The sequence below is a fragment of the Colletotrichum acutatum genome (assembly GCF_030867785.1).
Source record: "Colletotrichum acutatum strain CBS 112980 chromosome Unknown BDZ83scaffold_1, whole genome shotgun sequence".
NCBI classification, from domain to species: domain Eukaryota; kingdom Fungi; phylum Ascomycota; class Sordariomycetes; order Glomerellales; family Glomerellaceae; genus Colletotrichum; species Colletotrichum acutatum.
Window position 1 is genome coordinate 1030775 of NW_026848995.1, and position 27560 is coordinate 1058334.

Sequence of the window (27560 nt, forward strand, 5' to 3'; positions counted from 1 at the left end):
GAGGCCCAAGGGCTCCCCATGGAATAGACATTACTTTGCGACCTGGCGTCTATTACCAACGTAACTGTTACGTCTGCTGGCAGAGGGAGTACCCCTGGGAGTGCCGCGGGGCGTAACGCGATTCTCGCCAAAGAAGCGCGAGTTTTGGCTATAAGAACGACCGTACACGGGACGATCAGGACGCTCGGCGCCAGAAGCGCCCGAAGCAATACTTGCCGGCCTGTCTGCACCTCCAACATGGCTGACACGACGACCGCCTGCATCATCTCTGGCACCAGCCAACTTCTGTGCGAACGGCGAGCGGGCGCGCAGGGTAGGACCTTTCCAGTAAATGACATAGACAGCGACAACGAGAATGAAGGAGATGCAGAAGAGGATCGTGCAGGCATATTCGAGGTTCTTCCCAGTGCCTGCGCCAATATTGGTGAAGAAAGGCGTGGCAGGGACGGTAAGGACACCTGCGAGGAAGTCACGGGCCCAACCATTGCCACCAGTCGCTGACGCGGAGTAAGGTCCGTAGGCACAGATCATGTAGTCAATGGTGGCCATATAGATGGCGTAATTGGCGATACCGACAATTGCTGCAAAGACCATAGAGCCGATCCAGTGGATGGGAGGTCCCTGAATAGTCCAGGCGAAGCCAATTAAGCCAATTGGTAAGCAAGGCGCGGTGTACAACAGGAACCAAAGACGAGACTCGTACTGCGCTCTGTCATCGTTAGGCTTGGCCGCACGCTCCTTGATGTTGCGCTTGATGGCTGGGATGAAGAGGAGCCACGCGAGAACGTAACCGATACCGATGGGAATGAAGGCCAGCCCGACCTGAACGGTGGTAAAGTTCCACTGTCCGTAGACGAGGACGAACGACTGGATGAACATGAAGATGAGAGCGTCAGAGAAACCGGACAGAAGCGACAGCACCAAAACAATGGGCTCGGTGAGGAACATCTTGAAGGGACGGATCCAGGTCGTGATGACTTCCTTGGCCGAGAAGCGGTCCTTGAAGGGTACGAGCTCGTCGGGGCCCCAGATGTTGGGGTTACCCTCCTTTCTGCGTCTCTTGGCGATGCGATTCATCATGATGGTTGTACGTGTCTCGGGAACGGTAAGGGCGTGAACGGCCTGGACAGCAACTCCGAAAATGAGCTGGACCCAGATGGACCATCTAAGCACATACATTAGTTGCTGTCAATCAGAGTAGTGTTTGCCAGATGGCACATACCTCCAGTGCAAGTATTCCTCAGTGAAGCCACCCACGATGGGACCCAGAACGGATCCTCCGACCGAGGAGAAGACGACGTATGCGACAGCATACTGCTGCTTGTCGGACTCGAACAAATCGGCAATCATACCGAGTGTGACGGAGCCGCCAGCCGACGACAAACCGCCCAAGGCGCGACCTACCATTATGGTGGCAAAGTTGGGTGCCAGAGCCACGGGAATCTGCCAAATGTTGACGAGGAATAGTGAGAGCTGAAGAACCGGCCAGCGGCCAAACTCCTCGGACCACGGGGCCCAGAGTTCGCAGCCAAAGGCGTATAGCACGAGGAAGATCATGGCACCGCAGCGACCAGCCTGGGCGCTCACGTTGAACTCCTCCGAGATGCCGCCAATAGCATTGGAGTAGAGCGAGGTGTTGAAGTTCATCGAGACCTGGACCCAGAAGATGACGGTGAGGATGTACCACTTTTTCCACTTGGGGAAACAGAAGCCTAGCTCTTCGTAGCAGTCGTCCTCGGTGATTTCGTACTTATCGTAGGTGCCTAGCTTCTCAAGCTTGGCGCCATTACCGTTGCCATTGGGGGCTCCATTGCCATTCAGGTGCTCTGAGTGATCAATAGTTGGATCGTGCTCTTTTGAAGCTGCTGTGTCGCTAGCGCTGGTATCGCCATTGACGTTACGCTCGTCGCGGGACTCGAGCTTCTCGTTGGCGACTTCGAGGTCGGCCTGGTTAATGACCTGAGGCGGTTCCTCAGCAAATCGTGTGCCAGCCATGTTGAGCTGTTATCATGTAGGTATAAGGTGGAGGATGGCCAAGAGGAGGTGAGTGTGTCGCTGCCTCCTGTTATTCAGGAGAACAGCCGAGGATGAAGCAGGATGAGAGAGATAATCAGGCGTATGGACAACCTAAAGAGAGACCAAAATTCTGGATGATTCGAGAGAACCAAGGGATCAACCAACTTTGAATGCTCGGGCGAGGCTTCGAGATATATCAATGGGGCGGTCAACTTCGGACGGAAGCCGAGGGACGCAGACCCTGCCGCCATGACCCAACGCGCCTGTTGCTGTCGACATCGAGCCATGCCCTGCCGGCTTCCCAAACGTGCAGTCGCCCACCCGTGACATCACCGTCCATTGTCGGTGGCGCGAAACAGGCAACCTCTAGCGCAGCACGTCCCACTTAAACAAGACGCAGCGTTGGAGGGGGCGTGGGTGTGTGGGATACGGGCGCGGGCGAGTTGAAGGATAGACAGAAGGCTACCGTAGCAGGGCAATGTAGTAAGCAAACTGAGAACCAAGGTAGCGTCGACCGTTCAATGGAAGCTGCAGTCGCGAGCGGTCACAGGACAATTGTGATGAAAAATCGGGGATGGGTGCGGATCGTCGACATTGTGGATTCGCCGGAGGGAGTCCGGAGGAGGGTCGAGATGTAGTGGTTTGCGAGGAGCCAACGAGGAACAAGCATAGCGTGGCAGTCTAGCCAATATGTGGAGTAATTAAGTTTGACGCTGCCCTTGGAAACGTTTTCTTCTAGTGAGATTTTGATGGCTGAAATCGTCGACACCGTTTCGGTGCTGTCAAATTCCAGTCACGCTGCCCATCCGGACGCAGGTTTTGGTGGTGCGTGGAAGTTCGCGCTTCGGCTCCTGCCAGAGGAGCGTCAGAGGTGGGAGGTACGTACTTGAGGCTGGTGCCAAGTTGCGGTAGAGCGGCAGCCGACTTGGCGAAGGGCGGCTTCCAAAGCTTGTTTGCCCGTGGAAAATACCTACCACCCACGGCACCTTTCCGTACTCATGAATGTGCCTTGTCTTGCGCGGCTCTAGTGGCGTCGCAGTTCACGACGGGAGTGGCAGGCAGCCCTCAGCTGTACCTGGCAAAGTCAAGAAACACCATGATTGGCACATCAGAAGAAAGAGAGATCCGCAAGGATTTAGCAATGACGATCCATGGTCGTAAATTTTTTACTTCTCCCCGATTTCTTATTCCCATGCTTAGCTGCTCTGGGACGACTGTCTCCATTTCTCTATTTAAACTCCCCAATGACACCAGTAGGCAGTCACCTTTTCGGGCTGCCAAACTGGGCAAAGCGGAATGCATAGCACCAATGGACACACATTATGACGTCGTTGGACCAGTGGGCCCGAACTCGCACAGAACGGGATGCAGTGTAATTAAGCGGTGCCGTCTCCAGCCGTTCTTTCTCTCGCATCTCCACCAGGCACTCCAGTCTTTTCTCTCCAGCTTCTCTCCAGCCTTCGTTTCCTTCTCTCCATGGGACGCTCCAACGCACATGCCCATCCTATCTCCATTTATTCAGTCACTCCCCGCAACATCATCTGATTGATGCGCGACTACTATTTTGCTGTAGGTAACGATGCGTGCAACAATGGCATGAAGGAAGATAAGGATAAACCGGGGGTTTTGAGATGAGCCATGCCAGTCTAACCCTTGCTTTGTTCGTATTTCAACGACATCATATGCACAGCCAAACTCTTACTCAGCCAGCTAGTCAAAGTGAAAGCAAAAAGGATTAGACGATCAGCCACTCCCGCAGCCTCAGCCGGCGCCTGGATGTTGCCAAGATTCGGATGCCTCCTGACGGCCCGAATGTCGATGAAACGCAGTCAACCGAAGCATTCCGAGCCCATCATCAACCAACCATTCAATTAACTCTCTCATTTTCTCTACTTTATATTTTATATTTTATTGCTTTTACCAAGGTTATTGCAGCCGCCATTCAGGTTCATTGCATGTGGATGCCTCGTACGACATCACCTCACGACTCACGTACGCCTGTAGTCAACGTTACCTTTCCCCTCCTCAATCTGCCGACCGCTCCAGTATAATGATCGTTCTGTAATTCAGGTCCAGATAATCCTGCAAGATTAGCCAATGAAGCACACCATATCGTAGAGAATGTCCCTGAATCCTCCGATTGAGCCCGGCTTTTCGGGCGACGGATTATGTAACACGATTTTTCTAACTTCCCATCCTCCACCTTTCCCTCCATTCTCCTCCGCCTCGAGACATATCTGGGTCTGGAGACTCCACGAGTCCACGTGAAATGCAAAATCCGATTCTCCCTTCCTCATTCGTTGCAGCGACCAATCACGCAGGCTTACCCACTGAAAGTCCTGTTGATGGATGCATAGAGCCTGAACAGGTAATCCGTCGCGGAGGAAAAACAATCTCGCCCGACGGCCACGAAAAATAATCGCAAGCGCGTAGTTGCGGTGAGTATTTTGATCTCCCATCATGGATTTCAAGATAAGAAGTTAGGAACTCGAGCGAAGAATCCTCTTGAAATGCTTGCACGCCCCCGTCAGCCCTCCGGACTTACGGTCCGGGTCGGCTGACCCTGACGGACTGGTCGCGAAGTGGATCGCCACCACGGTGCCCCCGTTTCGCCAAGCGAACGATTCTCAATGTTCCGGAGCTTGACCTCCTTGGCCGACGGACGATCACCGATGCCAATACGATCCGTCCGGCATTGGCGACAGGGGTAGACAACGATTCCACGTTCGAACTTCTACCTCCACTTCGGTTTATTTGTTCGTCGTCTGCCACTTCCTATCTAGCGACAAGTCAAGCAAATGGGATGCTTGCACTCTTCGATTTGCGGGTGCATATTTCAGAGTTGAAACACAAAAACAATGATTGGATACTTGAACATCGACCACCCAAAGTCTACCATGACTAACAAACTAGAAGAAATCTACCCTGATTCAGGAAAGCAATAATAAACGACAAAATGCTCCCATTGAAGCTCTCTCTCAGTCCGCCCAAAAAGCTAAAGGGAGATCAAACACCTTCCATCTCCCGGATAAGCCTCCAATGCTCCTTGGCACTCGAGATCGCATCCAAATGAACTCTCCCTTTCACCGCAGCACCATCAAAGACATCCTGCGCAAACGCAGCCAAATCTTCACCCGACCAGAACATCGGTTGGTGACGACAGAGCCCCAAGATACTCAGCATTTCCACGTGGAGAAGCCTCATCCCGCCAATCATCCACTCCGCCTCCTCGACCGTCATCCCGTTCACAGTATAACCACGGCCCGGCTTAATCCGGACGTAGGCGATGCGGGCGATTGGACTACAGACAATCTGGAACTGACTGACCCACGACCGCTCCAGCCCTGGGCCGGGCTCGATGGGCGCCGGGAGAAAGCTGAGAAGCCGGAAGGTTAGAAAGGGCACGGGAACGCCCCATGGTACCGTCTCGTGCTGCTGCTCGAAGCGGCGGAGAGACGGGTTGCTCGCCCAGAGGCTATTGGCTCGTGCAGCGACGACTTGTCTTGTGATGGGACCGACGCTGCGCAGGCGGTGGTAGTGGTACATCGTGAGTCGCTGGCAGAGGTCCCGGTGGAACATACCTAGCTCGTACCGGATGTTGAATGGTTCGCCGGTGAGCGCGCTACCCTTGTCGAACTCCTCGCGGAGGTAGGCGAGCATTGAATTGTCTCGCGGAGAGGGTAGGTCGGTGTCATGAGGCGGGTGTGTGAGCCGCTTACCTTGCTCAATATGATGACCAACGCCGGGAACGGGCACTGGACTAGGGGGTGCGCTTTCAGAGTTCAATTCGATTGGAAAGTCGCCATCGTTTTGCACTTCCACACCGAACACGTTAGTGATACCTGGTATGAAGCTCAGTGAATCGAGAGATGCCCCGATACATACCAAAACGCGGCTTGATAGCCTCCATGACCCGCCAGGGGTAGTATATCCAATGTGAAGGATCTACATCCTGTTCTTTGTCTTTGCTTCTGATTGACTGGTGCCTGATCATCACGCATGCGAGGAAGAGTCGGATCAAAGTCTCATCGTCAGAGAGGAGCGAGTAGTCGAAGATGAGGAAGGAGAACTCGTCGCTCCAGTTGAGTGAAGTCCCGTGGTCGGTCATATTGAACTGTTCGTCGTCTGCGATACACGGTAGGATCCTCCAGAGAGTGTGCCAACTGCCAGTTATCAGCCAAATGGCTATTGTTTTCAACAACTGGTGAAGCGCGATGCAGAGAAAGACCAAGTGGACTAGTGTCATCAAACCCATGGCAGTGATTTGAATGGTATATCGGTCGATGTCAGGAGTACCTTGGTCTTGATGCTTCTTGAACAGGTGATATATATATATCCATACATTGCAACTGCCAATCTACGGGAAACTTGTCAACTCTTTAGGGTTTCCGTAAATTTCTATTCTCATTTCACGATGGGTTTAATTTCGGTCGTCGAGGTCGGCTTGGAGGCGGCACTGTCTTTCACACATGAAACCTCTTTCGCCTTGAAGAAAAGAAGAAAGGAATTACCTGGTATCATACCAATGTGGCGCATTTCTACTTGGAAATAAAACGAAAAACCATTGAGCTACGTTACTCAAGTCAGGGTCTATGTTTGGAACCCGAAACGGGCCCTCTCCTTCGAGGGGAGTGCGAGGGGACTGGTCAACAGGCGAGCAACAGTCGTCAGTGAAGTACGGTGGCTTAGACCTCCATCATATAAGCACATAAAAAGATCCAAAGCACCAAAAAAGCAAAAGAGTTCACCCCCCCGGTGCTGAACTGGGGGCTACATCTCTTAGTGCTCATGCTGGGACTCGAACTCGGGTACTCGCTAAGCCTGTCGTCGAGTAGGCTGGTTGTCGTATAATTGTTGGACCATTAACCTCTCCACCACCCAGCCAGTTTGCCCTGACCCCCCGACCTAGGGGGGCGCCTGTTGGCTGGTGACAGGAATGGACTTGACGGGGTACATGAGGGCTCCTCGTGGCGTTTGCGGAAGGTACGCCTCAGGCTTCCTGCCCTTCTGGTGACGGGAGGGGAAAAGGTGGAACCTAGACACCTTCAGCACCGCCAAGTAAGGTAAGGTGATGCGTCTCGCCTGTTGACCGCACCGGCCTTGATTAGCGACCATGATACGCATCCAATAGACTGGGTTGACTTCCACTGCCCGGGTTGCTCGCGGATGTGGGAGGTAGGCCTTTGAAGCCGGGCTATGATCGCTTCGCTTAAGAAACAACTATGTCACAAAGCAAAAGGCCAACACTCTCGAGGCAGTATTTCATTCTGGCAAAATATTCATTTAGTTCTACCAGGTTTCCTTCGGAGAAAGGTCTTCCATTATTTTGCGTGGCGGTGTTCGTCCAGAGCGATTGGCAACTCAACCCTGAAACTGCAGTACCCGTCTCGCCCGAGAACGCCCAAGATACTAAATGTAACTGCCATCTCGAGGCTCATCTCATTCAATGGCCTCTGCCTTCTTCTCCCTTCAAAAGCAGTCCGCTAGGCTTGCGAAGCCCCAGTGTTGGTATCCCTATCACAGGGTTGTTGGGTCGAACCGTCCGGTTCTGTGGGCGACGAAGGGCCAATTGCTGTCTATTGATTGATTCTGCGTGGTATGTAAAAGGGAGGCTCGAACTGTAGGTGGGAGAGTCGATTGGAGTTTAGTTGAGGGTCGAATTTGCCCCTGCACTCTCCTTGACTCGCAGTCAGATTGGAAGTCCAATCCGACAGCTAGCCTTGTTGGCCTATCTTCTGATGCTCTCCCACAGCTCCTTCGTGATGCGCAATCTATCAGCGGCTTTGTACGGCTTCGACCAGTGGCGAATCTCGGAACCTCTTAGGAAGAAGTTGCCAATGCTCGAAACTCTGCCTTGATCCGACATGTACTCAGCCCATCGAAGTATCCTCGTGTAGTAGAAGTGTGCTGCGCTGAGCAAGATTCGATTTCCTAGCCGGTCTCTATCAGAATGAAGACGGATGGCGTTCGAAGCGACCTCATGTTTGATGGTGAACCCTTGGTCGAGAATAAAAGGCAATCCTAGTTCGTATGATGAAGCCCCAGTGATGGGCAGCGACACCGCCCAGTCAAGCCGAAGACCCTGACTGTCTCCGAATTCCAGAAGATAGGGGTTGCTGGCCCAGGCCTCGTTCATTGTCAAGTTGCAATGGATGTTTGCGTATGCGCGTTCCTCCAGGTAATCCAGAACCCAGGATATGCGATTAACGTATTCTCTTCGTTCGTCAAATTCGACTTGTTCGCTGTAGATGTCGAGGAATTCCATCCAGTTCACCCAGGGTTCTTCGGTCTCAGAGGGAGAATCGTAGAGCCAATTGTAGTTGCTCTTGCTGCCGTTTTCTCCCAAGTTCAGGCCTGAAAGTTAGGTCAGAATGTGACGCGCAGAAAAATGTTGTAGGTACTTGCCTGTCTGATACAGGGAGGATCGCATGAGGTGCCATAGTAGGTGATTCCATGACTTGGGGCGGGACAGGGTGTTGAGAGGCAAGCGCTCTCCCTTCAAGAACTCCATGACGAAGTTGTCGTATTTCGCTTTGCCTGCAAGAGGAGAATCTGAATCTTCATCGCGCAAGTCCCAGTAAAAGAACAAGAAGGCATCCTTCCAATTGATTTTGTTGGGGTCCATGTTGGCGGGTTGGTGTGCGGTGATGGAAGGAAGAAAAGTCTTCGCAGGGTGGGGGGAATTAAGTAGACTAAGTGAAGATATCGCCTGCCTTTGAATTCTACTTGACCTTGATAAAAGGTGTGGCACTGTGTGTGTGACAAAGAGGAAAGAGCGGAATGAAAGGGACAAACAAAAGTCAGTTGTGAAAGCAACCCGGCCTAAAGTACTGCCTAGGGATGTAGGTGCTGCCTACTAGGTACCTTCCATGCTCGTCAAGAAAGATGGACATGAGGTAGACACCTTGAGTGGATAGCTAAGACAGTCGAATTTCGTCTTTCCATTGCTCTTTCCTCCCTTTGACGTCAACTTCCTCGCTACCCATGGATATAAGTTGCCCTCAGTAAGGTAGGTACGCTTCTGCGTCACTGCTTGCTTGCTCTCTAACATGATGATTCCTTCAACAGTACCTAGTAGCTTAAGGCCACTTCTAGAATGCCACACTATGAATGTGTGTGTCCGTCTAGCATGACAATCCCTTTGTCGACCCTACCAGCGAGATATCCGTTTGCAAAAGTAGGTAGGATGAGCCGCTGCATTAAGTTGAGGCTGTGCTACCCTCCGCCAGAAGCCAGCTCAAGAAGATACTTGATGTTAGGAGTATCAAAATTCATCAGGTTGTCGTCGATCTGTGATGTTTGCTGTACATCAAGTCCCAAGTCCAGCATCTGTTCACTTTCTAGTTCGAGGTCTGGAAAGCTCGGAGAATCTGAAGGCGCTGGTATTTTCGGACTTGGGATTGATAGATTTGATTCTCGGCACATCTCCCCGTAATCGACCATCGACCAGAGGGATCTCTCCCATCCTGGATCCATGACTGATTTCAGATGCGAGTCAAGGAGCGAATCGAAAAGATACGCGTTCGCATTGAAAGTTAGCAGCCGATGGTGCTATACTAAGGTTAGCCCATACATTGCATCATATACATCAACTCATCGAGTATTTGAAAACTTACGATTTTGGACGCATGATCCCAAAACTTTGCCATTCCTTCAAGTATTGATATACTGTCTTGGGTTGCACTCAATAGGTCCAAGTAGCGCTGGCTCTCGGTATCCTTCTCGGCGTGCATGTGAAGCGAGAGAATGCTACCAGCTAGACACGCTGAATATGCGTAGAATGAAGCACCTAGATGACACCCTACTGCTTCGGCATCGTGTAGCAAGTTGACCAGATCCCGAGCATGTTCGTAGCTTTTCTGTGAGGCGAGGCGCATGAAACTCGATGGAACTTGGCACTTGACTTTCCGAACTTGCTCTCGCACAAGGAACGGATGATACAGAAGGCAGTGGCAGACATGGAATACTGTGCGTGCAAAGATGACGTGACCCATAGCAGGGTGATCTATGACACCATCATCAAGCCTATAGGTATCGACAACATTCTTGATGAGATGTTGATCGACTTGGAGGCGGGACTCGACGAGGAGAAGGAGGGATGTGATTGATGCAAACTCCGATTTCGAGTCCCACGGGGGAGTCTCATCGGTAGTGCGGTCGTGAAGAAGCCTTCGAGTGCAGCGAGCGAGTACTGATGATGCCAAGATGGCAACTGGAAATCCACCTTCAACGCCAATATCGGTGCTCCAATCGAGAAGCTGACGGAGCGTCACATTTTGGCCCCATCCGCCAGAACGGAATGTCAGCTCGTCGCAAGGTAGTCGCGCATGGCAGTCCTCGTCTAAGATGGCGAAATGTCTGTGTTTGCCGAGGGAGACTAGTTTGTCGAGAAGGTAGATTGACCAGAAGGATCTCCTCCTTTCTTCCTGCTCCACCAGAGGAAGAGTTTCACTGGGCTCTTTCATAAGTTGGAGATCCTGGGCTATCCGAATCGCCATCCCAATCTTGAGCCATGCGGAGCTGGTTCGGCCGGCTGACAAAGGCGTTAGTACCAAGCAAGGCCCAGTTGTCGAAATACTCACCGGTAAAGTCAATGATGGCCAGGATGTTGGTGGCTTGGGCGACCTCGAGGTTGCAAGAATCTTCCACCGTCATGTGGTCGCCGAGAACGGACAACCAAGCTTCTCTTGCATATGCCTCAATCGCATTGGATCTGTTATCTCGAAAGTATTCGTGTTCTGAAAACCTCAAGGAAGATGCTAGAACAGCTAAGAGCACACATTTCGAAAGCTGGCCATCCGCTAGTTTCTGCCGGAAGCTTCCTTCGTGAAAGTAAGAGTATGGTTGATTATGACACCATTGAAAGAAAGTGTCGACCAGCGACTGTGTTACCGAATCCGGCGGAAATGTACTAAACGTTCTGCAAGGTCATGTTGGCTTTTCTAGAGTCCTTCAAGCTGCAAAAGACGCCGAGAAAGACTTACTGGGACTGCGAGCTTCCCGAACGCCAAGTAGTTGAGATGTTGGGTGATGATTGGTTGACCAAATCAGGCACGCCTAAAACATTTTCGTGTTCCTTTAATTGGAATTGAGGCTGCTCTTCCACAGTATTGTGGTCTTCCATAGGCAGATTAGCCTCGCTGAAAGCGGCGGAACTAAGCTGTGTTAGCACAACAGTTCTGGGTTGTATAATTTGACCACCCAGATGAACACATACCTGAATTCTTGAGATTCGCGGTCGCTCAACTGAGCCAATTTGCTTTCAATCATAGAAATTCTCTGTAGAAGGTCCGTCTAGATAGGGTCAAATTGTCAGTTTACTGATCTCCTGGGGCCAGACAACTGTCACAGTGATTACATCTTTGGTCAAGCCAAGAAGCAATGCGGTCGAGTTCCCAGAAAGGGATGCCGAGACCGCCGAGTAGGGCTCGTACTGGCACCGCTGCATCACCCGTCGACAATTGATACATCTTGGTCGATCTCCAGAACATTTGATCTTCTTCTGTCTAAGAGAAATGGCGTCATATCAGCTTCTCTGTAAGTTCACGCGACTTGACCTTTGATAGGGCTTGCACCAACGAAGGGATGAAGGGCTTGGAACTCTACCGGCAACTGGTACAGGCCTGGCGGATGCGTTTGATGCCTGCGGTGGTTGGTGGTGACCTCGACTCTGGACTTCTCTCTGGCCTCGTTATGGATGATTCCGCGGGCTCCGCCATGTTGATGTTGTCTACAGTTTTCAAGGCAAGACGAAATGATGTAATGAATATAGTTGCTAAAGTCCTAGACGCGTTCGTCCGCCCCAAAGTGAAGTGACCGATGGACATTGATATGGGGTAATGCTGAGCCGTAATGCGGGGTAACCGGGGTTTATGTATGTGCGCGTGGGGGCATCTACGGCCCGCAGCAGCGCGGTGGATTCACTTCCCCGTTCTTTTCATCCGGATGAGCCAACCTGGTTGTGGGTATTACAGCTGGTTTTGAGTTGCAGCTTGTTTCTGCGCTTGGAAAGTCACCAAATCTGTGGTCTCTCAAAGGAGTTGAAATACGCTTCTACGTCCTGAAATAGATTTCTTATGCTAGATCTTTGCCCGTGGAGCCTGATTCAAGTAGGAATCCCAGTCAACCTTACGCTTCTGCTGGAATTCTGCTATGCCATGGACGGCATCAGACCCAGGCTCCATCATTGACTTGAAAAGCCTGGAGATTCCGTCACGTTGCTCTGGCATACCCGCGTGTTTCCAACTTAACTTAACTAATTCTTTCGACATGCTTGAACCCCCGGGAGACGAGTGTCGAAGTTGCGCGAGGAGGGTTTTCGTCATGATGTCGAGTTGTGAGGGCGTCTCAGCAACCATCGAGATGGCACCAGCAGACTTCAGCTCGGAAGCTGTCAGAGATCGTGCGGTGAGCATGGCTTCCCTCGAGAGTCCAAATCCCCATTCTCTGATGACGTATTTCGAAATTACGGCAGGGCACATGCCAAGTTTGGCCTCGGACAACGTGAAGCTTGCCGAGCTGATGGAAATCCTGATGTCGCAAGCAAATGCTAATCCAATGCCACCGCCGAAAGCCGGTCCTTGTATGCAGGCGATTGTGACCTTTGGAGAGTTGTCGATGAGCTCGAATAAGTCTGTCAATGCATGGAACAGCTTCGAGCTTGCGTCGCCGCCCCGGCCAACTGCCTGTGCAGCCTGGCTCAGGTCCATCCCAGTGCAGAAGAATTTGCCATTTGCGCTGATAAGAACACGAGAGATGGAGGCATCGTTCTCACATGACTTGAATGCCTGGATGATCTCGGATAACATCGGAAAAGTGAGGGTATTTCCGTTTCGGGGTTTGTTGAGAACGATATTACCGTTCGCCCCGGCCCGCCGAACGACAATGTTGTCAGACTGTTCCAAGACTGCCCACTCCAACGCTTCCTTTGGCCCATCGGTGATGTTCGATGATGATCTTGTCGATGACCTCTGGGATTTGCTGGCGAGAGCCGCTCCAGCCCGGCTATCGTTGGGTTTCGCAAGGGCCTGGGAGATCCAGACCCCAATGTCAACTACTTGCTGGAGGTCTACACCGGTATCAATACCAGCCTGTTGGAACAGGTATACAACATCTTCCGTGGCCACATTTCCCTTGGCACCTGGTGCAAAAGGGCAACCGCCTAGACCGCCAACGCTGCTATCAAATGTTCGCAGACCGCATTCATAAGCCGCCCACACATTGGCTAGAGCTTGCCCGTAGGTATCGTGGAAGTGGCCAGCTAATCTCTCGGTATGTATTTTTTGACTCTTGAGATAACCGAGCAGCCGTCGAACGTCTGGTGGTGTTCCGACACCCAGAGTATCTCCAAGGCTGACTTCGTAGCAGCCCATGTCAAGTAAGGCTCGCACAGCGCGGGAGACTGCAGGTAAAGGGGTAGGACCGTCGAAAGGGTCGACGAAGATGCAAGAAACGTATCTGCCATCATAAGATGAATGAAGTTAGCTGACGGCAAATCGAGACTGAAAGGCCAACAAACATTCCAGAAAAGAAACACGAACTTACCCCCTCACAAGCACCCCGGCTGCCCTGGCCTCGGTAGCCACCTGCTTGGCATGCTTCAAGCTCTCATCGACAGTACAGTTGATGTTTGCTCGGCTGAAGCCTTCTGTCGCACTGACGAAGACAGCCACTTCTCTAACACCATGTTCGAGGGCGATGCGTAACCCTTTGACATTCGGAACCAAAACTGGTAGACGCAGTGTGTTATCGGTTTGTTGCCACTTCTTCACAGCAGGGGCCGAAAGTATTTTGCGACAATCTGCAAGTTGCGGTATAGCCTTTGGTGAAACGACAGACGTGATCTCAATGTTCTGGAGCCCTGCACCCTGTAGTCTTTGGATGAATTCCAGCTTCGTCGAAGTATCCACCACAGTCTTAACATTTTGAAGGCCGTCGCGGGGCCCAACCTCGACGATTCTAACAGCTTTGGGACTCGTCATATTGAGATGGTTGTTTACAGAAAGCTAGTAAAAGAAATCAATAGTGATTGTTCTCATAGTCTTACAGGAGCACTTGCGTACATCCATCCCATCCAAGATTGCTCCCGTCGGCTTCGCAGGTCGGTCCCGGACCGGGTGGGTCCAGGTACGTACCTAAATGCCACCTCGGCTGGAAATCTGGGGTACGCCGGAATTCCGGACCGCCCGGCTAAGGTTGGATACCCGACTTCCACCTCAAGTGCCCAATTGGATAACTCAAGATTGTCATCTTCCAATTGCTTTAGTCCCCCTACCTTGGCACACAAATCCACACTTTCGCGCTTAGGCTTCGGGAATCCGAGCGTTCACCTCGAAACACCACACCTTCGCATCTGAACAGGCTTCGAAGAGAAAGACCGCAGTGTGTTGAATTTAAACACGAGGTATAAGTTCTAATGTTGTGAGCTCGCTTCAAGCCAGACAAGTCTTGATAAAGTATTGCGTAATTGTCTCTGGCCAAAGTGATGCTGCCATCTTCAGTGCCTGAGTAAAGGAGACTTGAGCGAATTTGAACAAGCAAGAGGACTCAGAAAACGGGCTGTAGATTTACAAACAACATAACCTAAATATGATTAAATTCTTGCTAGGAAGCGATGTGATTCAGCGCTTTTCTGGCCAGATAGCCCCACGATTTCCAAGCACATTCCAAGAACGTCGCGAGTGTCCCTTGGGTCAATGATGCCATCATCGATAAGCATCGAGCTAGTTGCATAGCTTGTCGAATCCCTGTATGCATCCTCCCGTAACTGCGCTGCCTGGGCTTTGATTTCCTCTGGCGAAAGCTTGCTACCGCCATTCGACTTGGTTCTGATGGTTTCCACAACGCCTGCAAGCTGGTCTGGGCCCATGACACTGCATCGCCCCGTTGGCCACGTGAAAAGGAATCTTGGGCGGTATGACCGGCCGCACATAGCGTAGTTACCGGCCCCATAAGATGCTCCAAGGATGATGCTTATATGAGGGACCGTTGAGCAGCTTACCGCAGACACTAGTTGTGCGCCTGCTTTGATGATTCCGGAGTGCTCTGCTTTAGTACCCACCATGAAGCCAGTGACATTGTGGAGGAAAATGATTGGCGTATTTCTAAACCCCGGTCAGCTAAGAAAGAAACAAATTGAAGCATGAGAGTCATACTCTTGGTTGCAAAGCCGAATAAACTGCGCGGCTTTCAGGGCCTCATGTGGATGGATCACAGGAGTCTGGTTCGCCACAATGCCAGCACGAAACCCTTCATTGTATATGTGTTAGCGAACTTTGTTTGTGAAAGTTATCTGGGTGGTGCAAAGCTTCTCACCGAGGATGTCCGCCCAAGCTGTCAGCATGTTCGTTCCGTAGCTCGGCTTGAAGATAGACATTCTAGAGTCATCAACAAGTCGCAGCAACACCTCGCGCATATCGAATGGTTTACGGATATCGGTGTTCACCAGATAGAGGAGATCGTCGATGGAATACCGGGGAGATACAGGATCCGACGTATTGCTCAGTAGGCGACTGGGCTCCGGGGTGCGCAGAGTAGCAACCCATTCGCGAGCTTTCTGAATAGCATCAAACCTGTCATAATGGTGTCAGTCAAATCAAGACCGAAGCAAGTTCGAGAGCCCCTTACTCGTCCATGGCGATCTGGTCAGCCAGTCCGGTTGTTGATGCATGAATCTTGGCCCCACCCAGCTCCTCGGCAGTGACCACCTCGGAAGTGGCCATCTTTACTAGTGGAGGCCCTCCTAGAAACACTTGGGCCTGATTTTCCACGAAAATGGTGTAATCAGAAAGCGCAGGATGATAAGCACCTCCAGCAGTTGAGGAGCCAAAGACAATGGCACACGAGGGTTTGCCTTGCTGAGATCGTATTGCTAGATCACGAAAGAGTTGACCACCTTTATGGAAGACTCGGAATTGTTGGGGTAAGAAAACACCAGCCTTTGATAGTTAGAATACTTCTTTATCAGTTGGTGATGGCACTCTTACCGACTGAACCAGTGAAATGAGAGGTAGATCGTTCTCGAATCCTATTTCAAGTATGCGGTTGACCTTGAGGACTGATTTGGGTTAAGAGTCTGGCCCCGAAAGACATGGAAGAGAAGTCCTCACCTGTCATCTCATTCCAAGCTCCTCCACTCTGCGTGGGGATATGCGACATGAGAAGGCATGGCCGTTGACTGGTTTTCTGTTAGAGATGGATTAAAAATCAGCGTTCTCGAGTAAACTCACCTAACAAGGCCGATACCTGCAATGATATTTGCGCAGGAGTTAGACCCGGAGATTCTGAACCCCGCGAAGCATCCTAACTCAAGAAACGGCGAGTCTTCATCGAGCAGTAACGCAATCCTGTCTCGTGCTTCATTGGACCGTGCTAGTCAGCTCAAATGTCTCAATGTTTCAATACCGAAAAAGCGACTTACGCAGCAATTGGTGTCTCGTTTGGTGTCTCAATGTGGAAGCATCATCCCCTTCCGAGGATACATATTTCAGATAATTGTCAAATTCTTGCAAAACCGGCTCCCATGCTTTACGATTCGCTTGGAAGTTGGATGCAGTGAGGTCAGCGGTTGACTTCTCGACGGGAAAAAGTTGCTCAATCATGTTGATCAGATTGAGGGAAGCAGTAAAGCTGTGGGTATTGAGCAGAGTCAGTTGCGTCTTGGTCGTGTGTGACTCGGTAGAAGTACTGGGTTTCTGAGTATGGGTCGGGGCATTGGCGCTCTCCCGGACCGATCCCCGCGTGCCCCTCGGGCCCCGGTTGGCCCACCTCGATGTCGGCTATCAGACACCCGGGGAACAGTATTTATGACTTATAGCCTGTAGATTAATTTTCATAGACGAAAAATAGCATTTAGCTCATATTACTGGTTGTCTTTTTCGCCCATCGTTCTCAACGTCAAGTGCCTTGCTTCACCTTCCGCAACTATGACTCCTTCGGCGGATGCATCGCTCTCTCTCGTTCAGGGACCTACCTCGCCGTCTCTGATTCTTAAGCCGCTTGGTTCTCTTATTGAAGAACAATCGAAAAAGTATGGAGACCGCCCTGCCGTCATTGTCCCTTGGCAGTCTACACGGCTCTCTTATCGGGAGCTTGCAGACCGCAGCAAAGTCATAGCCAAAGCAATCCTTGAGGTTGGACTTCATCACGGAGACCGTGTGGGAATCATTGCGGGGAATTGCTATCAGTACATTGAGCTTTTCCTTGGGGCTGCTCGTATTGGATGCCCCTACGTAGTTTTCAACAATACGTATTCGCCCGACGAGTTGAAAAATGCCGTGTTAGCCAGTGGTAAGTAAAAACAAGGTGGTTCCCTCAAAAGTGTTCCCTCTACTAATTCTCCACAATACCAAAGGCTGCAAACTCCTTTTGATGTCGCCTCAAATAGGGACAAAATCGCTGTCGCCACACCTAGAAAGTCTCTTGAGTCTTGACAAAGTGCAGTCTCCGCTCAAACAAATTGTCTATCTGCAAAAGTTCGAACAAGCTCCTCAAGGTAGCATGCTTGAATCTTACAGTTTCTTCTTCAATCGCGGACAGTCAATTTTCATGAACGACTCCGTCTTGAGACGAGCAGCACGCAAGGTTCGCCCTTCGGATACACTGAACCTTCAATTTACTTCCGGTGAGTTTAGCTACCGTCTAGATTCCATCCTGTGCTCAACATCCTCCAGGAACCACGGGTCGCCCGAAGGCCGCCACTCTCACTCATATGTAAGATACCGCGCCAAGCCACGGGTGAGAAATACCAAGCTGATCCAATTGCCTAGCAACTTGGTGAATGATGCTCAATTTGTGGGGGACGCCATGCGTCTGACCGAGGCAGACGTTGTGTGCTGCCCCCCACCTCTGTTCCACTGCTTCGGGCTCATCATGGGGTTCCTTGCTTCCTTCTGCCACGGCAGTTCCATCGTGTTTCCCTCTGATAATTTCAATGCAGAGGCAACACTATCCGCTGTGTTGAAAGAGAAGGCGACGGCCCTCCTTGGAGTTCCAAGCATGTTTCTTGCCGAATTGGAGGCGCTCCAGCAGTCAGGTTCTCCAATCAACACCCTGCGGACAGGTCTCATCGCAGGCTCTCCTGTGCCAGCCGCATTGATGACCGATATTCGCGAAAAGATGCACGTCGAGGGCATTCTGATCGCTTATGGGATGACAGAGACCAGCCCAGTTACATTCATCACGTCCCTTGAGGATGCTCATGAGAAGAGAAATGCGTCCGTGGGCAAGGCTCTCCCGCATACTGCGGCCAAAGTGGTAGATGCTCAAGGAGCCATTGTGCCACGTGGAACTCGAGGGGAGCTATGCACCAGTGGTTTCGCATTACAGAAGGGTTACTGGAAAGATCAAGAAAAGACGAAGGAAGTGATGAAGGTCGACAACAATGGAGTGGTTTGGATGCACACAGGCGACGAGGGCTTGATCGACACCGATGGCTATGCTTACATCACAGGACGCATCAAGGACTTGATTATTCGTGGTAGGTTTCAAATTTGGGTTCCGAAGACTTCAACTAAACATCTGGCAGGTGGTGAAAACATCTCTCCGACTGAGATCGAGGATCGATTGCTCAGCCACCCCGCTATTTCAGAGGCTTGTGTCGTTGGCCTCCAGGACAAAAGATATGGCGAGGTGGTCGCGAGCTTTCTTCAGACGGCGAATGGCACTTTGAAGCTGACTGATTCGGAAGTCAAGGCTTGGGTTACTGAGAAATTGGGACGGCACAAGGCACCTGAGCATGTGTTCTGGATCGGTCACCCTGATGTTGGAACCAGTCTGCCCAAGACTGGAAGTGGAAAGTATCAGAAGCATCTCATACGAGACTTGGGAGACACGCTGCTCAACAAGTCAGCGAGGCAGGCAAAGTTGTAGCATTAGCTTCTTTTACTATAGTTCCATTTTGCTTCAGACTTTGGAAAATACTGCAAAGTAGTTATCGTATCCTGGGTGTCCCTCAAACGAGCGAACCTGGTTTTCATGCTTAATTAAATCTCAATAGACATAAATCAAATTCTTGGAATTTCAGTAAAGAGACATCACTCAATTGACCAAGTTGTCATTGAATCACCAATGTGGGATCAATCAATGGCGGTAAATGTTCCGTTCACAACGTCATTCTAAGTCGGCGATTACATACGCTAGATCAATGCAACACAGTTAGACATGAAACTGCTTACGAATGTTTCTATGGACTGAAATGCTTCGCCTATCAGATTGTCACTATCAAGTCCTCTTGAAAATCCAGAGGACGTTGCTTTGGTGAGATCTGCCGTTTTGCCATCTTAACCAGGTTGAAGTTCCGAGGAGCCGGGTGACAGGGCCCACACAGTGTACCGTTGTCCGGACCGCTTCCCGGCGCTATTGTTGCAGCTTTCCCGAGCATACCCGCCGGCAAGGGCATCTATGCCGCGTCACAGACATTAGTCGGAGTGCGGTTCACTGTTCCCGAGATCCGAAAGCTCTATGATGTTGGTCAATCCCACTATCAAAAATGGACCTTGAAGCTCCTAGAATAGTTTAATCGACCAGAATCATTGTTACATGTACTACCTTACCTTAAGTCTAGAGAAGCGGGCTTAAGCGAGGCTTCCTATTCCCAAAATCCTGCGTCGTCTCCGTCACAATGGCAGCTATTCAGCATACTGACGGTATGGAGGGAGCACGACCTCACAGCAAAGAGCTTTTTGTGGCCGATATCCCGCTTGGCGAAGATGGACACCCTCGCATCCGGAAACTTTTGATCGCGAATAGGGGCGAGATCGCCTGTCGAATAATTGCAACTTGCAAGAAAGTAAATGTAGCATCAGTGGCGGTTTATACACAAGAGTAAGTTTTCATCAAATTGCAACCCGAGAACATTGAGATCAACTTAATGCTCAATTTGTTGACTTTCCTTGCAGAGATGCTGTTTCACGGCATGTCCGGGACGCGGACGAGTCCATTTGTATTGGTTCTATGGAGAAGAACCAGAGAAATCCGTTTCTCGACATTGATCTCCTGGTTAAAACTGCAAAAGATATCCACGCCGACGCAATCCATCCCGGATATGGCTACTTGAGCGAGAATGCAAACTTTGCTGACAGTGTACGCCACGCTGGACTCATTTTCGTCGGCCCTCCAGCCAAAGCCATGTCCACACTGGGCGATAAGCGATCTTCCAAGGACTATCTCCGCCAGAATGCACCCGACGTTCCATTGATCCCAGGATTTACTGGCACCAGTCTTGAGGCCGAAGACCTGCAGAGAGCTGCTGTCGACATTGGTTTCCCCGTGATGCTGAAAGCTTCCGCAGGTGGCGGAGGCAAGGGTATGAGAGTTGTGCACGAACCATCGCAACTGATGACAGAACTGAGCAGGGCGCAGTCAGAAGCTCAACGCTCATTTGGTTCAGGAGACTGCATTCTGGAGAAGTTCATTGAGAACAGCAAGCATATTGAGATCCAAGTGGTTGGAGACCAGTACAGTCAAGTAGTGTCGTTCTTTGAGCGAGATTGCTCGATACAGCGTCGCAATCAGAAGGTGATCGAAGAAACACCATGTCCTTTCCTCGATGACGACACTAGACAAGATATGAGCGAGACAGCCGTCCGAATCGTCAAGTTAATAGGCTACGAAGGAGCTGGCACCGTGGAGTTCGTCTTCGACACATCGACGAGAAAGTTCTATTTTCTTGAAGTCAACACACGACTGCAGGTCGAGCATCCAATCACGGAGGAAGTCGTCGGAGTTGACCTTGTCGCTTTGCAACTGTTTGTTGCTGCCAAAGGTCGTCTCTCAGAGCTCCCTCAGCTGTCAAATCTTACACAGACTGGGCACGCAATTGAGTGTCGACTTTGTGCGGAGGACCCCCAGCGAGACTTCCTTCCCAGCCATGACAAGATCTTGTTATGGAAGCCTGCATCTCCAGGAAGAAGCCCGGGCTCAGTCATCCGTTATGAGACAGCTATTCAAAGTGGAACATCAGTCTCGATCTACTTTGACTCGATGATTTGCAAGATTGTTGTCTGGGCACCGACAAGATCTGCGGCGATCAACATACTTGCCAGAGAGCTGGCAAACACTCCGTGCATCGGAGTCAGGACCAACCAATTATTCCTTCAAAGCTGTTTGTTGCACCCGGCCTTCCAGGACTTTGGATACAAGGCATCATTCATCCCAAAGAATATCGACGACTTGCTTCGAAGTCCATACACACCGTCCTTGCCAAGCCATATTTCACTTATTCCTAGTATCTTTCTGCAACATCTGCAGAAAGACAAAGCCCAGGGAAGTGGTGGTCGTCGACATTTCCGGACAGTCCGCCGTCAGTTCCACAACCAAAAGTTTGACCCGTTCCATCAAAGCTGCGAGATCATCTCCCTTAGAGACTCAAAATCCGCCTCTGGAGGTATTACCAGGTGCGAGGCCTGTCTTCCCAAACCTAGCTCCAGCAACGCCGACAACGAGTGGGATATCTGTCTCTACCCTGTGACACACCACAGCCTGGGTGAGAAGGATTCTTCATCCAAAGAGGGGGAAGAACCACCACCGGCATCGAATTTGACTGCCACTTACACTGCTACAAGCCGAGCCATTCGGACCGGAGAGGCATGGTCGGGGCCTGTTTTCAACATCAAAAACGTCGAGCTGAAGCCATTATCTGGCGAGCATTCGCTAGTCTCGAAGGCGAGCTCTTTGTCATCACCAAAGTCCATGAGTATGTCGGTGAATGGTCACCAGATTCGCGCATACCTTGCCATTCCAAATGCTGGCGAATGTCGCCAAAGTCTACCACTCAATGAAACTGTCAGGGTATTCTGCCATTTACCGCAGCTTGGGGAGTGGAAGGAGTTCCGCAAAGATACTTTGCTCTCGTTCTATACCAATCTGAGAAAGGAAGCGCTTTCCAGCAGTGACCAGCAAAGCGAAGTCAAAGCCCCGATGCCTTGCAAGGTGCTGTCGATTGCCAAGTCCGTTGGTGGCGAGGTCAATAAGGGTGAATGTGTCATGGTGATCGAAAGCATGAAAATGGAGATCAACATCATCGTGGGTGTTTCTGGCATATTTCATACAAAGTGGAGGATTGGTGATGCGGTGGATGAAGGCGTTGTACTTTGTTCAGTTGAGTAGTTTTGCTTGTCATAATTTCAGTAGTCCAAATATCATTTTTAAGTTCCTTTCTCATGCTTCCTTCAAGTATGATTTCAATTATGGTCTATACCCGAAGTCGTTTGATGCCTGTACGTCTGCATCATGCCAGAAATGGCATCTTGAAGCAAAGCACATGCTTTTCCGAGAGCTTCATTCTTATTATACAGTATAGTTCATCTCAGATATTCTTTACCATCCTCTTCTCAACCTCTTCGTTCTCCGAGACGGAGTGAGCAACACTTAAAATAGCGCCAAAGGATTTGTAGCATTAGGCGACATCGTCGTTGCAACATCCCAGTGCTCAACAATGCAGCTTCCTTGGAATCTGAAAATATCCACCACCACAGTCAACGGCAAGCCTGGAATCTCCATTTTTGTATGAACCCATCCAGTGTTGTTGCTAAACGAGTGTCGCAAGATTGTGAAGTTGGCAGCATCGAAGATTGGGCCAACATAATCAATGGCGTTTTGGCGTCCGCTGAGAGCGTTGGGGTTGTGCTGGGTGTAGTTTACGGACATGTTGTCTAAGATTGCCCCCTTTACATCTTTTTGGACGAAGAATCTCTGGATGAACGTCTCGAAAATCTGCTGCTGGTGCCAAGTGGGTGTCACTTGGCTCGCTGACGTGGAGCAGCTGATAGCTTCGGGGTTCTCATGATGAGGGAATGTAGGAGAAGTACTAAGCGAAGCCACAGTTCCTGCAAGAAGAAAAAGGGTATTCAAGATCATGGTTGAAAAATGGCTGCTTAAGCTGGGCAATGGTGGAAAATGAGAGTTACTGTGGTAGTTGCAAGCTAGCAAAGTAGAGTCGAACAATTGGAATGTTTCCCACGTGCAATTTATGGCACTCAATTTTCTGTGTTTGTTATGCTGATTCACTATTGAGATCAGGTTTTGCTTCGATTCCTTTCGAAGCCATGCTCTTTCCTTGCAAACCATGTCGACTTAGTTGAAGCTTAAAGTTCGATCCTCCGCCTCCGTTCGATTACTGAAACGAATTCCAGGCGTTGTGTTTCTGACCAAAGTCCCTATTTCCCATGCTTGATAATCAAGCCAGTGTTCAAGAAGTGCAACGGTCCGGCCGAATATCGCGGACGAAGTTTAGTAATCGCAGTTGTTCCAAACGGTAAAACTCAAACCCGTTCCATAGCTCTCTAAGCCGAGTGGAAATTCTCTATATATTACGGTACTCCAAGGTTTATTAATACAGACACTCTCAATGCTACTTCTTCGACTGAGACGATTTGGTCGCTTTTGATTTACGCTGAATCTTTTCACCTGGAAACAGCTGCGAGCACGGACACACTTCAGTCTTCAACACGTACCTCATGTCTTCATATTTGGTAACCGGAGCTTCGAGGGGGCTTGGAGTAGGTCCATTGTATTCGAAATTGCCATATGAAATGCTGATTTGGCCCAGTTTGAATTCCTTCGGCAGTTATCCGCCGACGCAAACAACATCGTCATTGGGGTTGTCCGAAATGCCGAGGCTACCAAGCAGAAGTTGGACGCCGAGCTGCAGCGAAAGAACATTCACGTCCTACAAGCTGACCTTGATGACTTCGATGCAATAAAGGTAAGCACCTAGCATGAGATTGAGGATATTCACTAAGGCCCAATCTCAGACAGCCGTGAATGCTGCATCGGAAATCACTGGTGGAAGCATCGACTGTGTCATTGCAAACGCGGCTTTCATCTCAACCTGGTCATCTTATGATGGCATCAGCGTTCTGTAAGTTTATTAAATCCACGAAGTCTCAGATAAAGGATGTTGGACACATCCACACCAAGGGGCTGACAGTGTAAATAAAAGGGGAGAGAAACCGAAGCGGCTAGAACAGGACTTAGTCGACTCGTTCCGTACGAACGTCGTCGGCAATGTTCATCTCTTCAATCTCGCACTACCACTCGTCCTGAGAGGTCATGCGAAGAAAGTGGTCACAGTCTCATCCGGCATGGCTGACTTGGACTTCATATCCAAGTCCGGCATCGAGGTCGGAGCCCCTTACTCAATCAGCAAAGCAGCTCTGAATACAGCTGTGGCTAAATTCAGTGCGGAACACTCCCATCAAGGCGTTCTATTCTTCAGCATTTCGCCCGGAGTGATCGACACGGGGCTGTATGACAATGGTAAGAACTACTATCTATTCTCGCCCCAATTGCGTCTAAGCTCTAACATCTTGCCAGCTACAGAGGAAGAAAAGCAGAAGGGAATGGCCATGCTTGGCAAGATGGCGACGTACGCACCACATTTCGCCGGCCCGACTACCGCAGAGTCTTCGGTGAAGGACATGCTGTCAGTCATCTACAAAGCCAGCGTCGAGGCTGGATTTGGAGGATCATTCGTATCTCACCACGGAAACAAAGAATGGATTTGAGGAAGACACAAGGCAGCCGTACCTCGGCGAGGCCGTTCGAACGGATACCTGCGGTTCATCATACGGAATCTATAAGCTATCACTTTGCAGCCGCCTCGCAGAAACGTTTGTGGAAGACTGCTTTGCCCGGCTACTCCTACGTGCCTTCGAGTTCGGTGAGCAATCCGAAGTATGAGTCTGCCGTGCGGTATCTAGCAACCTTCGCACGTTTCACAGTTCTATCTAGTTTAAATTCAAGACAGCTCATGTGGTACCATTGCGTAGGTATGTCTCATGACCGTGCTCCGTTGCCCAAGTGTGACAGATGGCCATGGCACAGCCTCACGAGGCAACTTTTGAACTCAGCGAATGGCTTAAGCATGGGCCACTCGGGTATTTGCATTGAAGCCAATGTGGATGAGTTATTGGGGATGAACCCATGCTCGTCTCTCAGGTCAGCAGGAACGTAGATTTTGAGCCTCACTCTTGTCGTACTAGTAGCCTGGCTTCATCGGTCTGATTCACAATTCATGTGACGCAAATTGATGACCAGTGCCAGGTCAACCTTGATATAAACTCAAGTTAGTCTTCTCAAGCAGTTGATTCATGTTCTAAGTTTCATTCAGCTTATTCAACTGTCAACTTTACAAGCCTTCAGCGCCGCTCACCGGTGAAAACGTGGCGATGGCAACTTCTGCAAGCGAAAATCGCGACTTGAACAAACAAGTCTCCACATCAACTGAACTCGAGCAATGGACTACAGCCAGGGTCGGATCTCCCGAAATCCTATCACGTTGCGCTTCGCTTAGCCCTCGAAGGTCGAGCCCACCTCAGCAACGATTCCGGGATGAAGATGTTCGCGAGGCCCAACAAGACAGGCAAAGTCACAGGTCCGTCCTTTACCTATGGATTTGGGAGATTCTATCCCTCGTCCTTGCCATATGTCTCTTGGCCGTGACCATTACGATTATCCTCAGCCAAGATGACCACCCCCTCAGAGACTGGCCCTTGGACCGGATCATAACCCTAAATTCTCTCGTCAATCTACTTTCCACCATATTTCGAGGAATTCTAGTATCTATTGCAACCGAGCTCATTGCACAAGCGAAATGGACGTGGTTCTGGTGCGACAAATCTTCCCAACGCCGGATGGGCAACCTACAGCATTTCGATGACGGTACTCGTGGCGTTTGGGGGGCGCTGAAGTTAATGAGAATTGTCACTTGGCGCAGCCCATCGATCCTCGTCGCTGTGGTTGTACTCGTGTCGTCCTTTGCGATTGGGCCCTTCGTTCAGCAATCCATTGGGCATGTCGACAAAAACGAAACTCTCGGCCTCGGCACTGGAATAATCCCAGTGACGCGACATGTTGACGGCCTGAACACCAAAATACTTACGGGTGACAACGAAGGCATGGCTTTGAGGTCAGACATCAAGGGTGCAATTCAGACCCTCGCCTTGAGCCGCAACGGTACTGGTTCGGTTATTGTGCCGACCTGTCCAACAGGAAACTGTACTTTCATCGGTCTTGGCTCAAACACCTCCGTCAAAGCTGGGTTCGACGTTACTCATGCTTCCGCCGGCATTTGCAATATCTGCACTGATATTGGAGAAATTATCGATCATCGGGGCTTGATCGACAATCTTCAGGCCATTAATTATAGTTTGGCAAACGGAATTTCAATCATCAATACGGGCAGAGAAGGAGGGATGAGGGTTATATCAGGCGATCTGTCGTGGACCAATGGTATAATACCGCTAGAGACGCTTGAACGGGCTTCGGTCTCATTTGCGAATGTCACTGTCTTGACGAGCACGGTACTTGACGGCAACATCAATCAAAACAAACCCAAACACGCCATAGCCGTCACTTGCTCGCTTTACCCTTGTATTCGGACATACTCGGCAATCATCAGTCGAGGAGTGCTATCCGAGACTCCCATTACGGAGACCCCGATGAGTTACGATATTCGCGATAAGAAGTCTCCAGGGCCCAGACAAGCTTGGAATCTATCTGCAGTACAGCTGCCTTGCCTCATCAAAGGGAAGGTATATACCGAAGAAAACCTTTCACAAGGCACAGAACTCTCCACGGTACGACACGCAAAAGCGGGGAGAACTTCATATATTGACTCTGCATTTCAGGCTCCCGAAGAGTGTATCTACCGCACTGAAAACAGTTTCAAGCTCCTGATGTCACAGTATTTCTCAGAAGAACTCTTCAATGGCACTTGCAGTTGGGACTCCACACAGCCGAACTCGATCAACTGTGGGAGTGCCATCTGGCTTTCAAGGCTCTGGTCAAACGGAGAATCGACACCTGCCAGCCTAAAGCAACAATTTACGGAGTTTGCGACTGCTTTGACCAATCAAATGAGATTCGGCATGGGAAGAAAGGACGGCACCACATCGGTAGTCAACGGCGAATCCCTTCAACTCGTCACTTTCATAGCCGTCAAACCATATTGGCTCATCTTCCCTGCCATACTGCTCATCCTTGAAGTCGTAGCCCTTTCATGGATGATAAGTCTAACAGTTGTTTACCGAGAAGAATTAGCTGTATGGAAGGGCAGTATACTGCCGCTTCTGTTCTACAGAGATTTCTTTTGGAGAAATGCCGATCGTGACAGCGCCTCGAAGAGGCTCTTAACAACAGAGGAGATGGAGGAGCAGGCGGATCAGATCAGGGCCAACTTCTCTCGAAATATTTAGAATAATTGAGATTCTCAACACTCATTACTATGCTTCTTAGACGCGATTCGGGAGTAAGCGAGCAGCTGGTACCGATGACTAGCGACATGCAGCATGGGGCGTTCAGGGTTTGACCTTCTGGCCATAAGTCCAATAAACCAAGTGTAGAGCAATACAATTTGCATGTTTCCGTACATCATATCAGCATTTATAATTGAGCAACATCAATGATCTTGAGTTGATTACAGTCAACTCCTATGTAGTGTATGTGGGAAAGTGTTCAACAGACCGTGGTCACTCTGTACTTTCGTATACGTGATGATTTTGATATAGCCAAGATAAGCCAAGATAATCGATAGAGGTGAACCT

The 27560-nt window shown here is 50.3% G+C and overlaps 10 protein-coding genes across 10 annotated transcripts; 4 read left to right on the plus strand and 6 right to left on the minus strand.

The window, feature by feature from the left end:
- Nucleotides 1-30: 30 nt before the first annotated feature.
- On the minus strand, nt 31-1995 carry BDZ83DRAFT_564486 (major facilitator superfamily transporter; the record flags this gene model as incomplete). The annotated part of the gene is made up of 2 exons (XM_060503644.1): nt 31-1165; nt 1223-1995. The coding sequence occupies 2 exons, from the start codon at nt 1993-1995 to the stop codon at nt 31-33; spliced, it is 1908 nt and encodes a 635-aa protein (XP_060372000.1).
- A 2703-nt stretch (nt 1996-4698) lies between these two features.
- BDZ83DRAFT_10987 (uncharacterized protein) lies at nt 4699-5762 on the minus strand. The gene has a single exon (XM_060501081.1). The coding sequence runs from the start codon at nt 5674-5676 to the stop codon at nt 5023-5025; it is 654 nt and encodes a 217-aa protein (XP_060372001.1). The 5' UTR covers nt 5677-5762; the 3' UTR covers nt 4699-5022.
- Nucleotides 5763-7578: 1816 nt separating this feature from the next.
- BDZ83DRAFT_759599 (uncharacterized protein) lies at nt 7579-8803 on the minus strand (the record flags this gene model as incomplete). The annotated part of the gene is made up of 2 exons (XM_060515146.1): nt 7579-8370; nt 8395-8803. Coding segments are annotated over 2 exons (1035 nt in total), but the record flags the coding sequence as incomplete, so codon positions are not given.
- A 346-nt stretch (nt 8804-9149) lies between these two features.
- Nucleotides 9150-11765, minus strand: BDZ83DRAFT_10997 (fungal-specific transcription factor domain-containing protein). The gene is made up of 7 exons (XM_060501082.1): nt 11623-11765; nt 11375-11522; nt 11234-11310; nt 11001-11171; nt 10599-10936; nt 9633-10549; nt 9150-9567 (listed from the first exon to the last, which is right to left on the minus strand). Exons 1-7 carry the CDS (start codon nt 11733-11735, stop codon nt 9232-9234), a joined length of 2100 nt encoding a protein of 699 aa, XP_060372003.1. The 5' UTR covers nt 11736-11765; the 3' UTR covers nt 9150-9231.
- Nucleotides 11766-12095: 330 nt separating this feature from the next.
- On the minus strand, nt 12096-13997 carry BDZ83DRAFT_645902 (3-hydroxy-3-methylglutaryl-coenzyme A lyase/3-methylglutaconyl-coenzyme A hydratase; the record flags this gene model as incomplete). The annotated part of the gene is made up of 2 exons (XM_060509895.1): nt 12096-13473; nt 13561-13997. 2 exons carry the CDS (start codon nt 13995-13997, stop codon nt 12096-12098), a joined length of 1815 nt encoding a protein of 604 aa, XP_060372004.1.
- A 355-nt stretch (nt 13998-14352) lies between these two features.
- Nucleotides 14353-16632, minus strand: BDZ83DRAFT_759609 (carboxyl transferase). Its single transcript, XM_060515147.1, has 8 exons — nt 16436-16632; nt 16245-16371; nt 16125-16192; nt 16002-16072; nt 15643-15953; nt 15331-15587; nt 15171-15264; nt 14353-15119 (listed from the first exon to the last, which is right to left on the minus strand). Exons 1-8 carry the CDS (start codon nt 16614-16616, stop codon nt 14609-14611), a joined length of 1620 nt encoding a protein of 539 aa, XP_060372005.1. The 5' UTR covers nt 16617-16632; the 3' UTR covers nt 14353-14608.
- Nucleotides 16633-16940: 308 nt separating this feature from the next.
- BDZ83DRAFT_714899 (4-coumarate-CoA ligase) lies at nt 16941-18885 on the plus strand (the record flags this gene model as incomplete). Its single annotated transcript, XM_060511679.1, has 5 exons — nt 16941-17304; nt 17369-17638; nt 17688-17727; nt 17784-18493; nt 18542-18885. The coding sequence occupies 5 exons, from the start codon at nt 16941-16943 to the stop codon at nt 18883-18885; spliced, it is 1728 nt and encodes a 575-aa protein (XP_060372006.1).
- A 1083-nt stretch (nt 18886-19968) lies between these two features.
- BDZ83DRAFT_564405 (carbamoyl-phosphate synthase subunit L) lies at nt 19969-22122 on the plus strand (the record flags this gene model as incomplete). The annotated part of the gene is made up of 1 exon (XM_060503639.1): nt 19969-22122. The coding sequence occupies one exon, from the start codon at nt 19969-19971 to the stop codon at nt 22120-22122; it is 2154 nt and encodes a 717-aa protein (XP_060372007.1).
- Nucleotides 22123-23381: 1259 nt separating this feature from the next.
- BDZ83DRAFT_687370 (short-chain dehydrogenase) lies at nt 23382-24766 on the plus strand. The gene is made up of 5 exons (XM_060511278.1): nt 23382-23513; nt 23564-23719; nt 23769-23875; nt 23957-24273; nt 24331-24766. Exons 1-5 carry the CDS (start codon nt 23472-23474, stop codon nt 24519-24521), a joined length of 813 nt encoding a protein of 270 aa, XP_060372008.1. The 5' UTR covers nt 23382-23471; the 3' UTR covers nt 24522-24766.
- A 248-nt stretch (nt 24767-25014) lies between these two features.
- BDZ83DRAFT_597301 (uncharacterized protein) lies at nt 25015-27412 on the plus strand. Its single transcript, XM_060506895.1, has 2 exons — nt 25015-26594; nt 26646-27412. Exons 1-2 carry the CDS (start codon nt 25185-25187, stop codon nt 27210-27212), a joined length of 1977 nt encoding a protein of 658 aa, XP_060372009.1. The 5' UTR covers nt 25015-25184; the 3' UTR covers nt 27213-27412.
- The last annotated feature ends 148 nt before the right edge of the window (nt 27413-27560 follow it).

What these genes read in the sequence shown, in the direction of transcription:
- BDZ83DRAFT_10987 (XM_060501081.1), bottom strand. Translation starts at nt 5,676, where the DNA reads ATGCTCGCCTACCTCCGCGAGGAGTTCGACAAGGGTAGCGCGCTCACC.
- BDZ83DRAFT_10997 (XM_060501082.1), bottom strand. Translation starts at nt 11,735, where the DNA reads ATGGCGGAGCCCGCGGAATCATCCATAACGAGGCCAGAGAGAAGTCCA. An exon ending in CGCGAATCTCAAGAATTCAG is followed by an intron (nt 11,172 to 11,233) that starts GTATGTGTTCAT and finishes AACACAGCTTAG; the next exon opens with TTCCGCCGCTTTCAGCGAGG. An exon ending in GGCCATCATTGACTTTACCG is followed by an intron (nt 10,550 to 10,598) that starts GTGAGTATTTCG and finishes CGCCTTTGTCAG; the next exon opens with CCGGCCGAACCAGCTCCGCA.
- BDZ83DRAFT_759609 (XM_060515147.1), bottom strand. Translation starts at nt 16,616, where the DNA reads ATGATTGAGCAACTTTTTCCCGTCGAGAAGTCAACCGCTGACCTCACT. An exon ending in TCATTTCACTGGTTCAGTCG is followed by an intron (nt 15,954 to 16,001) that starts GTAAGAGTGCCA and finishes TAACTATCAAAG; the next exon opens with GCTGGTGTTTTCTTACCCCA. An exon ending in AGCTTGGGCGGACATCCTCG is followed by an intron (nt 15,265 to 15,330) that starts GTGAGAAGCTTT and finishes TATACAATGAAG; the next exon opens with GGTTTCGTGCTGGCATTGTG.
- BDZ83DRAFT_687370 (XM_060511278.1), top strand. Translation starts at nt 23,472, where the DNA reads ATGTCTTCATATTTGGTAACCGGAGCTTCGAGGGGGCTTGGA. An exon ending in GAGCTTCGAGGGGGCTTGGA is followed by an intron (nt 23,514 to 23,563) that starts GTAGGTCCATTG and finishes GATTTGGCCCAG; the next exon opens with TTTGAATTCCTTCGGCAGTT. An exon ending in TATGATGGCATCAGCGTTCT is followed by an intron (nt 23,876 to 23,956) that starts GTAAGTTTATTA and finishes TGTAAATAAAAG; the next exon opens with GGGAGAGAAACCGAAGCGGC.
- BDZ83DRAFT_597301 (XM_060506895.1), top strand. Translation starts at nt 25,185, where the DNA reads ATGGCAACTTCTGCAAGCGAAAATCGCGACTTGAACAAACAAGTCTCC. An exon ending in AAGGCACAGAACTCTCCACG is followed by an intron (nt 26,595 to 26,645) that starts GTACGACACGCA and finishes TCTGCATTTCAG; the next exon opens with GCTCCCGAAGAGTGTATCTA.